We start from the raw sequence: 17805 nt of genomic DNA on the forward strand, positions 1-17805 counted from the left end.
AAAATTGGTTATATTATCTTATATTATATTTATATTATAACGTAATAAATTGTTAGATTGTCATTCGTATTTCTCTGTTTAATCTATTGTTCGTATTTTGTATTTATACCCATATTTCTGTGGTATTCAACTCCCGTACAAGTGATTTGGATGTTTTACACCCCTGTGAAGGACTCGTCTTTTCCTTCGTTTTTTTTTTAATTTTATATATATATATACACACAGACTCATTTTTGTACGCGTTTTGCTTTGTATTTTGATAGGAAGGGCTGACTTGCGATATAGGGAGCGGTACCACCTGGCTGATAGAAATTGGTGCTTACTTTTTAACACAGCGCAAGGTGTGAAGTTCTGTGGCGAAAGGTAGTTGATTAAACCTACAATAGTATTTCATCGACACTGGAGGACTGGAGGGCTGAAAGGGTAAGTTAAACTCAGCGGTGTTCGAACTCTAAACATAAAGAGCCAAAACAAGCACCGCAAATCATTTGCATGTTTGCATGTGAGTGTGTGTGTGTGCGTGTGCGTGCACGCGCGTGTGTATTAACTCGAGGTTCTCCTAAAGCAAGTTTGTGAATAACAGATTATTTATTATGGATACTCAATATTAAAAGCAGGGTAAAATTTATAAAATGCATGTCGACGCTGGCATAAAGTTTCGTCTGACGGAATATCAATTTAATCCCAATCAACACGGCTTTATTTATTTCCATAAATATGTACCTTCTCTTTCAAGTAACCTCAGTCTAGATGCTTCTCAAAATACTACACCTGATATTCCTATCTCCCATTTGCTTTTGTAGATCATCAATACCATGTTGTGTATTTCTACCAGTAAATTCAATGGAGTTGAATAGTCTTTGTACTCTGTTAGTCGGCCGAACTCTCCAAAATATTACATCTGATAAGGCCTGTTGTTCAGCACGATAAACGTGGCTAGAAAAGCCAACCCTGCATTGAAAAATAACAGTAATAATAGGTGGAATGTGTGTCTATAAGTCACCTCTTTGGTCTTGTGCTCATGCTATGAATATTTTTTTGAGCCATCATGTGAAATTTGGATATGCACTACTAAGGCTATCTTGTAGTATCTTTTTCTCTATCCAGGTTTCGCCCCCTTAAAAGAGAATTCTCTCAACAATTCAATGAAGAATACAAGTCTTTTTGATTTGGAAAATTATGGTTGACCGATATTTTGAAGCTTGTTACTGGCACTCCAAACTTTTGCATGAAAAGAAATCTTTCTTACTGTCAGCAATAGAGGACCCAATGTACTTGAAGTTACTGATTTCCTTGAATCATGTTCCATCGTTGGAACAAATTCGTTGATTTTCATTTTCATTGATAGTTATATATTCCTTCTTCTTTGCACAAAGAAATAGACTATAACTGCAGCGTTCTCAAGGGATGCTAACAAGTGTTGTATATCTCACGGTTGATGATTTTTGAGAGCAGGATCAACAGCATCGTTAAGGTCAAAAAGATACTTCATCTACTGTCCTCTTGATTATTTCTATTTGATGGTGAGGCCTTTGTATTGTATGGGGTCAAGATTTTGCCGTAGGATAACGTCCACTATAATTACAAAGAAAAAAGTGGCTGGGGTGTCTCTTTGAATGATTCCTACTGGTGTTCGAAACTCTATACTTGGAACATCTCTGCTCTGCACAAAGCTTAGTGTGTTTTCGTACGTGACGGTGAAGGCTTCGACAGTCCCATCTGGGAGTCGCACTTCAATAGGAAATGGTATTTCTGTTGACATTATGAAATGCATTAGAGAAATTCACAAATACAATTGACGTCATCTATGCCTTGGAGATTCTGAGCTCTTCCATAATTCTTCTAAGACCAAGGGGATCGACGTGAGGGAAGAGTCTATAATGGAGCATAACTTAAAGTTAGAATATAACTCTTCTGTTTTTCTGATGTAGGTGAAAATCTTCTTTGTTTGCAAATGGAATAACTGAAATTTTATAGGTTTATATATTTTTTACTTTCACTTGTTTCAGTCATTAGACAACTACCATACTGGGGCACCGAATGAATTTACCCCAGTACATTTTTAAGACTGATATGTATTCCATCGGTCACTTTTGCCGAACCGCTACATAACGAGGAAGCAAACAAAGACCAGTTGTCAAACGGTGGTAGGGGACAAACACAGACACAAAAATACACACACACATATATATAAAAGTTAATTAGAGGATATATTAACCTCTTAAAGGGATGATTACATCCAAGAAAACACTGGTTGTATATCTTATGTCGTTGGGAATGTAATTTTGTAATGTCAGCTCCAATTGAGAATGGTACACAGGCAGAGATATATGCAAGAAAGTGATATAACGATTAAAGCACGAATAGTGATGGGGAGAACGACGACTATCAAAACGTAGCAACGTTCAGTTATCTCAATTTTCTTATCGTCTCTTTCTTCTATTCTCTCTCTCTCTCTCTCTCTCTCTCTCTCTCTCTCTCTCTCTCTCTCTCTCTCTCTCTCTCTCTCTCTCTATTTCTTTCTTTCCTTTCTCTCTCTCATTGTCCATGCATTTTTCTATATATGTATTTATATTTATGCATGACAGCACATATATGTGTATGTGTGTGTGTATTTTATATACTTACACATGTATATATATGTAATGTATATATATATATATATATATATATATATATATATATATATATATATATATATATATATATATAATATCTATATGTATGCAAGTATGTACGTAGATATGTTCGTATGTATGTATGTATGTATGTAGGTAGGTAGGTAGGTAGGTAGGTAGGTAGGTAGGTAGGTAGGTAGGTAGGTAGGTAGGTACATATGCATGAACACGGTCTGACAAAGTCGAGCGAGCCGAAACTTGAAAGTGACCGTCAACATTCTTCTTGAACATATATAGAAAAATGTTTATGTATGTACGTTTCTTGTACATATATAAAAAAAATGCATAGACAGTGGAAGAGAGAAAAAGAGAAAGAGGGAAAGAGAGAGAGAGAGAAAGAGAGAGAGAGAAGAAGGAAACGATGTATGTACGTATGTATGTATGCATGTATGTATGTATGTATGTATGCATGTATGTATGTATGCATGTATGTACGTATGTATGTATGTATGTATGTACGTATGTATGCATGCATGTATGTATGTATGCATGTATGTACGTATGTATGTATGTATGTATGTACGTATGTATGCATGCATGCATGTATGTATGTATGTATGTATGTATATATGTATGCATGTATGTATGTATGTATGTATGTATGCATGTATGTATGTATGTATGTATGTATGTGTCTGTATGCTTTTATGTCAATCTTTATGTATATAAAACAATTTACTATTAAACTGAAGGATTAGTCAATACTTTTTGTGGGGTACATGTCCATTAAAGTTCTACAAAAAAAATGTTGAAAGTAACTCCGAAATTTCGGCTCACTCGATTTTGTCACACCTCGTACATGCACATGTATATATATACCTACCTACCTACCTACCTACCTACCTGCCTTCTCAAAACCAGAAAGGAGAAAGCTAATTCGAAGACTACAGATCCAATCCATCTCTGGAACTGTAAAAATCTGTAAAACTTTCCAGAAGTTTACCATTTAAATATATATGAGCATGTCTAGATATGCAACTATATGCATGATAATACTTACATAAAACATACAAATCTGCACATACATACATACATACATGCATACATACATACATACATACATACATACTTACGTACGTACATACATACATACATACATACATACATACATACATACGTACATACCAAAATATCCTATTGTCGATATTGAAATTCCAATGAAGGAGCCTTGGATCTTGGTTAGAAACCGGTTCTTTCTCTATTGACAAGAAATCTTGAAATATACTGAATAATAACATACATAAATACATACATATATAAATAGCTACATGTAAATACATCTATATACATACATACAAACAGGAATGCGTACATACATATATACAGACAGACATACACACAAACAAACAGACAGACAGACAAATGAGGGGATGCTGAAAAGTTCCTGGCTTTAAGGGTATTGCGAATGGCCTAGTTTAAGGCCCAATCCTCAGTTATTTCACAAGGTCTAGAGAAACTGAAGGACCGCTGCTATAAGTGTGCACAAATCACACGGGCATTTAAAAATAGATACTCCTAATGCTTTCGATGTTCCTATGGGAAGTTCCGACTCAGCTCAAATAGCAGATGTTGTGGGTTCCTATATTTTGCATGAACTGGCTGATCAATTCCCTATGGTTAGGGGCGGTTTATACAGGGACGATTGTCTTATTTATATTAGGAATTATTCTACCCAATGTTTGCAGAGACTTAAAGGTAGGTTATCTAGATTTTTTAATAGGATGGGAATGAGTGTCACTTACGATGATGATATTTCGCTAGCTAATTATTTAGATGTGACACTTGATATAAAAAATGATACGTATAGACCGTACCATAAACCGTCTACTAATTTGAAATATATAAGTAGATGGAGTAACCACCCTAGAAGTATTATTGATAACTTAGTTAGAAATATTTCGATTAGGCTTTCTAAGCTATCTGCTAATCGTGTTGTTTTCGATAATGAAGCTCCTTTTTATAATGAAGCCCTAAATAGGGCTGGTTTTAAAGATAAGGTTTATTATGTTGAACCTGAATCTGGTGAGGTTAGAGTAGATAGGGATGTTAGGAATAATAAGGTTAGGTTGGTTAGGAGTAATAATAAAAAAATTTATGATCATAGATATAATCGTAATAATGTCATGCGTAGTTCTAAATGTTTTAGGTATTTTGCAAAAGGCTTTAATAATATTAATGATGGTTATCTTTGGTTTATTTTGCCATTTGGTAAAAATGTAAAGTCGAATTTGGTAGCTCAGTTTAGGGAGGTAATTAGTAAGCATTTCCCTACTAATTCGCGTTACGGTAGAATTATTAATACGCATAGTGTTAGGTTTGGTTTTTCCAATACTAAGAACCTAGAGCAGATTATTGCAGCACATAATTCTAAAGTTCTTAAGACAGGCATGAATGGAATGAATAGGGATGAGGACCCTCACTTAGGTAATAATATTATAGGTTCTAAAATTGAGGTAACTGAGATTAATCCCAGGAGGTTAAAGTTTGAGGGTCCGAACGTGAGATTAAGGAATATAGTGTATCAGTGTAAGGTTAAGAGTGATACAGATGTTAGTGTTTATGTGGGTTGTTCTTCGGATAAGATTTGTAGGAGAATTTCTTGTCACTTTAATACGTTTAGAGATAGGAGTAAAATAGCTAGTACTAGTCTTAGTAAGTTTATTTGGGGGTTGAAAGAACAAAATAAGAACTTTTCGTTAGAATGGTCTGTTATAGGGAGAGATTTCCCATACGATAAGGGTAGGAGGTATTGCAACTTGTGCAATCTTGAGTTGTTTTTTATTCTATTTTCTAAGCATAAACTAATTAATAAACTAACATATAATGGGTTCAGATGTGTTCACGTTCGCAAACATACTTATTTTTGGTTTAGATAATTTCATTGTTTATTTCTCCTATAGCAGAACTTTGTTATGATCGGGTATTAAGGTTTGGCTTTTAGTATTTTTAGTTCTGCTATTGCTCTATTTACTTATTCGTACATCTGTTCATATACATGTGCAAGTTTATATACATATGCATGGGTATACGTGGAAAAATGTGTGTATTTATGTGTATGTATGTATGTATATGTGTGTGTATATGGGTATATGGGTATGTGTATGTATATGTATGTGTGTATGTATGTATATGTGTGTATGTACTTATATGTAGATATGTATATATATGTATATATATATGTGTGTGTGTGTGTATATGTGTGTGGGTAATGTTTTGTATGTGTGTGTATATATATATATGTGTATATGTATGTATGTATGTGTGTGTGTATGTATATACATGTGTATGTATATGTATGTGTATATATGTATATATATATATATATATATATATATATGTATATGTGTGTATATGTACATATATGTATGTTTATGTATGTATATGTGTATATATGTATATATGTGTGTATGTGTGTATATGTGTGTGTGTGATGTTTTGTATGTGCGTGTATATATGTATATATATGTATATATGTATATATATGTATATATGCATATATGTGTGTGTATGGTGGTTTGTATGTGTATAGATTTTTTATGTATATATAATTTTATAATACATTCTAATATGAGGTTTTTTAAACATATTTTTATATTTATATATATATATATATATATATATATATATATATATATATTTGTGTGTGGGTGTGTGTGGGTGTGGATGTATGTGTGTGTGTATGTATGTGTGTGTGTGTATGTGTTTATGACTTCTGATCTTTGCTTCTTTGTGTATCCATATATACACATGTGAGAGTGCACGTGTGTGCGTGCATGAGCGTGTGTGCGCGTATGAACGTGTGTGCGCGTGTGTGTACGGCCGCACACGAGGATGCCTGTATGTAGGTAATAGCGTTCTTTCTGCTAAAACTTTAAAAATTTTGTTCGTTTCTTGTAATTGTGAAATTTTTTCGCCATGAACGGTTTGTGTTTTTAAACGGAATATATTTTTTCTGATGTTATGTCTGTTCCTGAATGATGTGTAAAGAAATTTTGATTTAAGCATCTTAATGAATTTTTTATACTGAAATATATATTGAAGAAGATAAATATGTTCTTTTGAATTTATACGTTTTTGCGTCGTAACTCCTTTATTATTATATATATATATATATATATATATATATATATATATATATATATATATATATATATATATATATATATATATATATATACATATACATATATATATATATATATACATATATTTATATATACACGTACATATACATATATTTATATGCATATGTATATGCATATGTATATGCATATATGTATGTGTGTGTTAATGTGTGTGTATGTCTCTGTGTGTACATATGCACGTATACACAAATATACACATACGATGACTTTCACCTTGTCATACTTCACGAAAGGTTGTAGTAGAAGACACTTGCTGAAAGTACCACGCAGTACGACCAAGCAAAGAACTACACGGTTATGAAGCATAGTTTTAAAGCATAAGGCCATATCTACGCCTATATTACTGTTTTCTTTCTCTTTTTAGCTATCTACAGATCAGTGGAGCAACTACTTTACTTCGTTCTTTTGGTTCAGCTCTAACCATATGAACTTTTTTCTGCGAAAACACACCGTATTTTGAAATTATTTTTACTGGACAAACATTTATCATTATAAATTTATCCGAGAATTCTATTTCTATAGCAGTATTGATGCAGGCAGTTGTGATTTTGTTAGTTTGACTCAACACTGTTATCTACTCAGTTTACCATTCACTGATATATCAACATATAGCTCAACCAACTAAGTCGTACAGTAATGAGATATTATAGATAGTTTATATCTTTTATCTCTTTCTAGTTAAGATTGTTTACTTTTTGGTGTAAACTGAAAAATATTACATAACAACTCTCAAAGGAGAAGAGGTGACACGAGTGAAATTTTACATCATTTAAAAAAATCAAATATTTCACACAAAATACAATTTCCAAAGAAATTGTGTGTATAAACTTCCAACCATTTTGAAAATCATTTCAAATTAATCGTAGTATTTTCACGGGTATTATTAGTATTTTTTAAGATACCGAGGTGTAATAGAAAATAAGAAAAATGTCTTTGAATGTTAAAAAGCAGTATATTGACTATGAAGAGCCAGGCCCAAGAGATTATACATTTAATTCATCAGGTGTACGTTAGGTGAATTGTGATAATATATCAAGAGTTTGTAAAATGTTGAATATATATTTGATATATCAGTTAATGGTAAACTGAGTAGATATCAGTGTTGAGTCAAACTAGCAAAATCACAAACGGCTGCATCAATACTGCTATAGGAATAGAATTCTCGGATAAATTTATAATGATAAATGTTTATCCGGTAAAAATAATTTCAAAAACGGAGATGAAAATAACTATTGAAAGGATAATTATCTCTTGCGTTTATACTTTGAAAGAAAATTTAATAACTATTGGCCATATGATACCGAGTGAATGCAAATCAGTTTTAATAACGTCAGTACTATTTAAATATAATGAAAAAAATTCTTTTATTGAAGCAACTCTAGCAATAATATTATACATATTTGATGTTTTAAAATGTAATAAACAATTGATTTTTCTACATTGCATTGTCCAATAAACAAATTTATTTTACTGAATCTCACTAACAATATGTTTCTGAGATTGTTAGAAACCAGTAATGAATGAAAAAGTGTTAAATGCTTTTGCTAAGGACAAAATGTACCACCTATGACTTTATACAAGCTTTCAGCCCATAAGATAAATTCGCTTAACGCCTTATGAATACGGTCACTGCACTTGAACATGATTAGCTAGTGATTAACTCAAATAAGTCGTCTCTAATGCACATCCTTCTGCTGAATATGACTGTTACAAGATTCGCTAGAATGTCTCTAATAGTATTGTATACTTTCAAGGATAATAAGATTAACATATCAATTCTCTCTCCTTAGAGACCATAATTCAGTATCTAGTAATCGATATAAGGAAAGCAATAGCAAATAGATCTACTTTTCTGTTGGTCACAGAGATCAAGAGCAGGCTGATGTAGGAAAAGAGTTGGCATTCAATGCTAACAAATTAACTCACAATTCAAACATTCAAATACAAAAGCAGTGATAGTAACGTCAAACGATAAGGTAATTCTGTACAAGCATTGAAACTCGTCTTATTCACAGTGCTAGCTAAAGGTTAACACTAGATAATCATTAGGTTTTCCATAGAAACCAAAGAATTCTAGTCATAGTGAGGATGGTTATTTGCTTTGTGCATTGAACTTACAAATTATATTTATCATGCTATTACTTGAAATTAAATTTTCTCAGTACAACTTCTAAGTGTACCTTTTAGAAACAAATATAGTTATGAATGCCTAACGTTATCATAAGATATGTAAAATGTAGAACATAAATATATAAATATCTATAAACGCAGATTTCTTTACATTTGCTTGGAAGAAAGGCACAGTCAAGTGGAAATGAAACAGAGTGAAGGATAGAGCATTTTCGGAAGAGAACTATATTTTGAAGTTGCATGCATACTTTCCGACAAAATTATGTTACGTTGCATAGGAAGATAGTTTTTGCGATGGAGTTATCTAAAAAAGAATTAATTATAAATCAATTATATAACTATCAAACATAGTAATCTCGACAGTCTGATTCTCATAAATGCACAACTTAGAATATTTAGTTATATCGGAATATCAAAGTATTCGGAGTCCGCAACACAGAAGGAGAATTAAGTATTATTTACGAAGTAACTTATAAATAATCTTTTAATACGCACATAGCAAGTAATTTTAATTGAAATATATTCACTTCATAGATGTGTAGTAATATCAGATAGATACATTTCTTTTATTAGCCACACAGGGCTCAACAAAGATGGGACAAATAGATAGATAGATAGATAGATAGATAGATAGATAGATAGATAGATAGATAGATAGATAGATGGGTAGATAAACAGACAGACAGACAAATAGACAGACAGACAAACAGACAGACAGACAGACAAACAAACAGACAGACAAACTGACAGATAGATAGATAGATAGATAGATAGATAGATAGATAGATAGATAGACAGACAGACAGACAGACAGACAGACAGACAGACAGACAGACAGACAGACAGGCAGACAGACAGGCAGACAGACAGGCAGACAGACAGGCAGGCAGGCAGATAGATAGATAGATAGATAGATAGAAAGATAGATAGATAGATAATGGTTACGCAGTCAATCAGTTTATTAATTTATTACAAGATAGTAAGGCAGATGATTGAGTAAAGATTTTAAACGCAGTCTTTTCTCTTTATTATTTTAAACATTTTGAGAGAATTCGTTAAAATGAAGTATGTATATAAAAAAAAGTAATTATGAATTTTAGCTGAAACCCTGAAGAATATATTTTCCCTTTCTGTGACTGACAAAATAGCGAAAAGAGTAATAGGCGATCAAATCGATTAAGCATATAACACTCATTACACAGTTTGTTGATAGTCGACAATGACTGTTCATGTGAGATGTATCGAGCCGTAGTATAAGGAATGAATTTTCTTCCACCATTTCTGTTCTTCGTTCATGTGATCCGATTGTGAGCATCAAGGTTTGCTCTAATGTTGCATACTTGTGTCTCAGACGATGTCGTATCCGATTTCTCGTACGACCAAGACAAATGCGAGGAGTGTCTTGGAAATCGAGTTTTCTCTCTTCCTTGACCATGCCACAGCCAGTGTTGATTTCGTCGAAGCAATATTTCTTGTATATGAGAGATCTCCACTTAGTCTAGGGTTAGGATGATCCTGGTCTCTCTTTCTGTATAAAGTGCATGATCTGACTTTGATGTGACTTCAGTGCTTGCAACGTTTTAGAAATATCTTTTGCCTATTTCCAGTATATCAATTGCCACGGTGAACTCAGGTTGTGCCACTTCGCTCGAGTTAGGATTTGCTGTTAAAAATACTTCAGTTCAATCTAAACATTATGTATTCAATCCTGATATTAATTTTCTATCTAAACTTTATGTATTGGCTTTGAGGTGCGAGACCTTAACATCAGGACTTTTGTGTGCCTTTGAAATACAGGTACAACAGAAACAGAAAGAAAGAGTGAGAGAAAGTTGTGGTGAAAGAATACAGCAGGTTTCGCCACCACCCTCTGCCAAAGCCTCGTGGAGCTTTAGGAGTTTTCGCTCAATAAACACTAACGCCCAGTCTGGGAATGAAAACCGCAATCCTACGACCGCGAGTCCGCTGCCCTAACCACTGGGCCATTGCGCCTTCACGCTAGAACATAGCTCTGATTTATTCTGCCAGTAACCTCAAACTATACAGAGCTGAAGTTCTTCATCGTGACTTGAGCCTTGATTTAAGTACACAAGGACTCTTTTATACGAGTCAAGTTTCCCGAACATCTAAAACTGAATATTTTACTTAGATTCAAATTATTTACTATGTCGAATGCCTTCGTGAAGTCAATATTGAGCACATGTAGTACACTACTCCACATATTTTCTCTGGATTTGTCTGAGATAAAACACCATACTGATGGGGCATCTTCTCCTTTGGTTCCCATATTGAACTACTGAGTTTCTCCCTTCCAGTAATCTTCTCAATTGCTGAACGTGATTCGTAAAGCAATTAATTTGTATCGTTTTTCCTGAAACATTGATGATCCAACAGCTGATTTCAGCAGATCGGCACCTCACTTTTGAGGTCCATATGCATCCTTCAGTGCAGTATAGGAGCTTTGTATGTCATTGCAATTAGCATCTGTTTTTTAAGTTATTCCGTTTATTTTGTTATCATTCTAATTGCATCTTCTGTATATACTGTTGCGCTTATTCCTCTGAATTCAGTCTTGACTACTCCCTCACAGTTTAATCTATGTGATGCAAAGCGAAAAGTATCTGGATTTCTAACTACATGGATTTTGTTGTTTTCCACGATTCCGGAGCCTCAGCCATATATCTCTTTCCAGAATTAGTTTTATATTCCTATCTACGAAGTTACCTTTTCTCTGCTCAATGGTCTTAGAATGTCTACTCCTCTTCTATTTTAAGGCTACTATGAAGGATATCTTCAATAGGGCACTTTTGTAGTTTTGTAATGTGTACATCACCCTATTATTCGGCCTAGTTATGGTGTGAAAATTACCGACATGTTACCCGTGTTATTTTGTATGATATAAACTTCTATAGAATAAATCTTTACATTCCAATCAACAGCGCAACTGTAAATTAATTGTTATACACTCTAGCAATGGAGAGAAAAGAGGGATCAGCTGAACTAATTCCAATCTTCATCTTACAGGAATATGACTCGATTCATTATAAATAGGATCACAAATGCGCAGGCGTGACTGTGAGGTAAGAAGCTTACTTCCGGGTTCAGTTCCACTGCGTAGCATCTTGAACGAGTGTCTTCTACTATAGCCCCGGGCTGACCAAAGCCTTTTAAGTGGATTTGGTAGACGGAAACTGAAAGAAGCCCGTCGTATACATATATGTATATAAGTGTGTATGTGGGTGTGGGGGGTGTGGGTTTGTGGGTGTGTGAGTGTGTGGGTGGATGCGCGCGTGTGGGTGTCTTTGTGTCTATGTTTGTCCCCCCACCACACCACCGCTTGACAACGGGTGCTGGTGTCTTTACGTCCCGTAACAGAGTTTCGGCAAAAAGGAGCGATAGAATAAATAGCAGGCTTCAAAAACTACCTACTGGGTCGATACATTCGGCTATAGATTCTTCAAGGTGGTGTCCCAGCATAGCTGCGGTCAAATGAGTGAAACAAGTAAAAGATAAAAGAAAGAAATAGGCACTGGCGTGGCTTAGTGGTAAGTAGCTTGCTTCCCGATCACATGGTTCCGGGTTCAGTACTACTGCATGAAACCTAAAGTGTCTTCTACTATAGTCTCGCCCCGACCGAAGTCTTGTGAGTGGATTTGGTAGACGAAAACTGAAAGAAGCCCGTCGTATATGTATATATGTGTATATTTGTATGTGTCTATGTCTGTGTTTGCCCCCCCCCCCTCCACCACCGCTTCACAACCGATGTTGGTATGTTTATGTTCTCGTAACTAAGTGATTCGGCAAAAGACACCGATAGAATAAGTACCAGGCCTAAAAAAATAAGTCCTAGGGTCGATTTATTCGACTAAAACCCTTCAAGGCATTGCTCCAACATGGCCGCAGTCAAATGACTGAAACAAGTGAAAGAAAACGATATGGTATTTCTAGCCGTTATTATTGAGCGCTCTTTTTGACTCTGATAACTTGATTTGAATAAATGAAGTCTTGGCAGAAGTTGCTGACGTCTGAGTTAAGTCCGATTTTGATGCTATGATGCAATACATGATAACTTTATAAATTTCAGCCATCGATGTTTCGTAAACTAATAATTAAACTTAATGAAAACAATGGACAGTCGTAAATGACTGGGTTTTTTTTAATACAACCGTACAATGGACAGAAAAATAAAGAGAAATTGTATAAATTTATTAAACTTGATTAAATACACAGGACATCGAAATAACTGCCAAGAATGTGTCATTAGTACAAACCTCTGTATCTGATATAATAAATGTTTCGACGATAACGACTATAAACACAATATCACTGAGGACATTTAGTAAATGGAAGTCAGTTACCGGGCAAGTTTCAACTCAGAAACTAGTCTAGCTGAACTCTCTCTTCACAGAGATTTTATTAAAAATAAATCACAGTCGTTTGCAACTTCCAATGTATTTAAATTAAGTTTAATAATTCTACTCACACAGTGTTGGCTGACATCTATAGCTCATTCCGTAGTACATAATTACATCGAAAATAATCATTGCCCACGTATAAGCAATTTATGAATTAGAATAGCAGCTAAGATTTCGCAATTTATACAAATTGTTGCATCAAATTTAATTAAAAAGTTTAATTACAGTGGCAATAGACACAGCATTACTATCGACAGTTGGAGAATGGTAGTTGGTTACTGTTAAATTTTCCACGAAGATTGCAAAACAAGTCGACTGGTACGTCTTTTCTGACCACAAAAGGACATTCATTTACGAGTGTCAATGCTTTAAATGAAATCTTTATGGAATCATATAGAGATTTCAGTCAGCACAACAAAAAACAGGTAGCGTGATTGTAGGTAACGCGGCTAACGGCGATAAGCTGTACTTAAGAGCCCTTTTTATAGGATTACCTTCAACGAATTTAAATACTAACTTTGCAGTTACTTTTAGCTACTTACTTGGTCCGACTGTTCAACTATCATTTGTTGTACTGGTTTGCAAGATCACTAATAATAAATCTCTCGTTATCAGATGAGCAGGTATCTGATTATGAGATTTCTATCCTTTAACGTGCTATTTACTGAACATCAAATGATACGCAATTCTATCCAGTAAGTTTCTCCATGTATATAATACCCATTTGAATACCCTCTTTGGCAATAGGGGTGGCGATATGCGTTTCACAGTACACGTCAACTATATAAAGACGAGCTATTATATATAAACCATTCATGAGGGTATTTTAATGTGGGCATATGTATGTGCCTAGCTCATTAATGTTGTTTATGAATACTCAAAGAGGTCGTGCTAAAGAGAGTTCAAATCTATGACCTAAGTACCCAAATTTGCGCAAAGCTTGTTAGATTGCACCGTATATTTCAAATCGCCAATAGATGTTGCTTACAGTGAGATATAGCATTTAGTGAAATGTCATACTTTATAAAGCTGAAGTATTCCATAGATGCCCCTCCAATAGTCATGATAATTAATGGTGTTGATATGAGACAGTAAAATAGTTAAGAGAATAAAATTAAATATCATAAATATATGCATAGGTATATGTACATTTGATATAATACAAGTATAAAAATCAGCAAAGTGAAGTGTTTTCGAAAAGAGACACCATAAGCGAAAAACATAAGTATATGATTTTTGTTCTAAATTCTATGAATAGATTTTTTAAATGTGAATTGACATTAAAGCTTTCATAGAGAATAAAATTAAATTTCATTGCGTGAAAGATACTTTATCAGTATTTTTATCAACAAAATTCTATCGTATGATGTATGTGCTTATACTTCATATAGATAATTTGAATATATGTAAATATGCATCTATAAACCATCCACTCAAAAATGTGTGCGAGTGTTTTTATGTATATGCATGTGAGTGTATATATAGCTACAGGCTAGTTAAATTGCTAAGGATTGTGACAATGAGCTCAAGTGTTTATGATTTAAATCTACTACTTGCATTTCATTCTATTCTAGGTAGAATGTATATCAGTGCTTCAGAACACCTGTCAGCATTACGTACCAGGTGAATCTGATTCAGCTTCAGATCAAGTTCTGCACTCCAGTTCAGCTTAGAATTGCTAACAACAGTCGGTGTACAACATTACATTTATCACTCACTCGGCATTCACCGCGAAGTGGACAGCTGCCACGAAAAGAGCCCGCTGTGTAAACATGAGTGGGTTGTGCGTATACGCCTGGGTGAATATATGCTTGTGTGTATATATGTATATGTGTGTGTATGTGTGTGTGTGTGTGTGTGTGTGCGCGCGCGTGTGCGAGTGTGTGTATGTATATATGTATGTGCATGTATGTATGTATGTATGTATGTATGTATGTATGTATGCATGCATGTATGAATACACAAGATGGGCGTGCATGCACACACAGACACACGCACATACACACGTGCATATACATGTATATCCATTATATTAACATATAAAACAATTTGGTAATTTGAGACAGTATTTCATACCTACATTCACTTCATATTCGAAAGGAAAAAATATCACTGCTTAACAGCAACTAATGAAAAGCCTGGAGATCAATTTCTAGCTATTATTGTCAAGAATGCTACATGAGGAAAGCCTAAAGTCATGTCATCTGTACACTATAGGAACATCGAATGATATATATGTCTATCTATCTATCTATCTATCTATACACACACATGCACATGTATATGTATATATATAATTGTTATTAACTGAGGCACAAAACCAGAAATTTTTAGTCTAAGAGGTTTGGCAATACTATCGCCTCCAGTACACGAATGATACTTATTTTATCGACTACCAACATGAAAAAAGGTAAATTTGACCTCAGTGGGATATGAACTCAGAGCAAAAAGAGCCGGAACAAATACCACAGGGCATTTTTACCGTCAAGCAAACTATCCTGCCAACTCGCTAACCGTTATTTTTTTTTTTTTTTAAAGAACGTAATTATGACATACTCGCGTGCATACAAAAGCATATTTAGCACAAATTATTAATTCGATAATCAGTCAGAAATGCATTGCGTATTTATATACTAATGTAAATATACTCGTGTTAAATTTTGAAAAGGCGCATGTAACAACAAGCACTTGCATTCACAGATGCATAAACGCGCCCGCGCGCGCATACATACACATGTATGTATAACTTTTTTTTTAATTTATCGATAATGTTGCTAGTAAAAAGTGACTGAGTAAAATACCTGCTTTCACAAAATAGTTGGTGTTCCTCCTCATATAATTCATTGCATCCCCTTCATCTGCAGTTGTTGATTCCATGATAAGGAGTAGCATGGTTAACATGAATAGAGGGAAAGAGATTTCTTTTTTAGCTTTCATGATGATAGTGTATTAATATTACCTCTTAAGATATTAAAAGTGTTGAGAATAACGAACAAACAGCTGAAATAACGACTAAAATAACATGAGAAGCAGCTGTCATTTCCATAAGTGCTTTATTGGCACTGAACTATTGCAAACAATTCAGAGCATGGGAGGAGTTTACGAATTCTATAAAACGACTATATATTAGCAATGAAAAATAATCGATTACTCCCGGTAAAATTGGTGTTTATAGAGATATGAAAATATCCGGCTTCGAGCCCTTCTTTTCGTCAGTATATGACATTACTAAATGAAGCCAATCCAATGATTGTTGAATAATCAGCCATTTTCATTGATTGCTTATGCATTTATCTCCGGTCATAAATGGGCGTTTTAATGTCAACCAATCTAAATTGGCAACAGTGTGATTCCCATGGTAAAACCCAATTCTAATACTACAAAGTAATATATACACATACATACATACATATATACATACATACATATACACACACATTTGTATGTATATGTGTGTGTGTGTGTGTGTATTGTATATATATATATATATGTGTGTATGCGTGAGTGTTTTTGTATGTATATACATGTTGTCGTTACCTAGTAATATATATATATATATATATATATATATATATATATATATATATATAGAGAGAGAGAGAGAGAGAGAGAGAGGCAGACAGACAGACAGACAGACGGAGACAGAGACAGAGACAGAGAGAGACAGAGAGACAGAGAGACAGAGAGACAGAGAGACAGAGAGACAGACTGGCGGACAGACAGGTAGATTGATAGATAGATATTAAATATACTCGTACACGCATGCATATATCTGTACATATATTATATACACACGTATATATATATATATATATATACGCATATATATATATGTGTGTGTGTGGATATTAATTAATTAATGACAATAGAACAGAAGTTACGTAATCATTTTCATTCTGCTATAAAACTCAGTGCGCTTAGAGCCGAGTGCATATCTCATAGCTTCCTGCAGCAAACAGTGATTGCTTCTTTATTTTGTGCGATGGTTATTTAAACTAAGCATTTCAGCGTTTAACTGTATAAATATGAAGGACGACAAACTAGAATGTGATGACAGATAAATATACTAAGGCTTTCTTTTTAATAATCTGAAACTAAATTTTAGAACTACGTTTGACTGAGATGGTTAACATTTCTCGCTTATAGAAGCTGTTTTCATATTCCCGCAAAACTATGTTTTAAAATAACTTGTTTTTAATATTAGGATTTTGAAACAATATTTCAAAATTCCAAAAAAGATGGTGTATTATTTTGCTCATTAGTTTAATGAGGAAATCCTAATGGTTGGAACGTAGCGAAGGTGACAGCCATAATTAAGCTTCTACACGTGATCATTGGTGTCAGCTGTTAGAGAGAAGTGACGCCTGTGTCTGTACTTAGAAGAGCGGAGGGATAATTAACGACGTCAAATAAAGTTAAGAAGTCATCAGATTAAAA

General features: G+C 34.0%; 1 protein-coding gene across 1 annotated transcript in view; it reads right to left on the reverse strand.

Moving 5' to 3' along the window:
- Positions 1–16666, reverse strand: part of LOC106873438 (glutamate receptor ionotropic, kainate 2) — a 79683-nt gene extending 63017 nt beyond the window's left edge. The window contains exon 1 of the mRNA XM_014920796.3: positions 16170–16666. Within this exon, the coding sequence (XP_014776282.1) occupies positions 16170–16305 (136 nt within the window). The 5' untranslated portion in view covers positions 16306–16666. The remainder of the gene's footprint in view (positions 1–16169) is intronic.
- Between the last annotated feature and the right edge of the window lie 1139 nt (positions 16667–17805).

The sequence above is a fragment of the Octopus bimaculoides genome, chromosome 6 (genome assembly GCF_046866305.1).
Source record: "Octopus bimaculoides isolate indiv1 chromosome 6, ASM4686630v1, whole genome shotgun sequence".
NCBI classification, from domain to species: domain Eukaryota; kingdom Metazoa; phylum Mollusca; class Cephalopoda; order Octopoda; family Octopodidae; genus Octopus; species Octopus bimaculoides.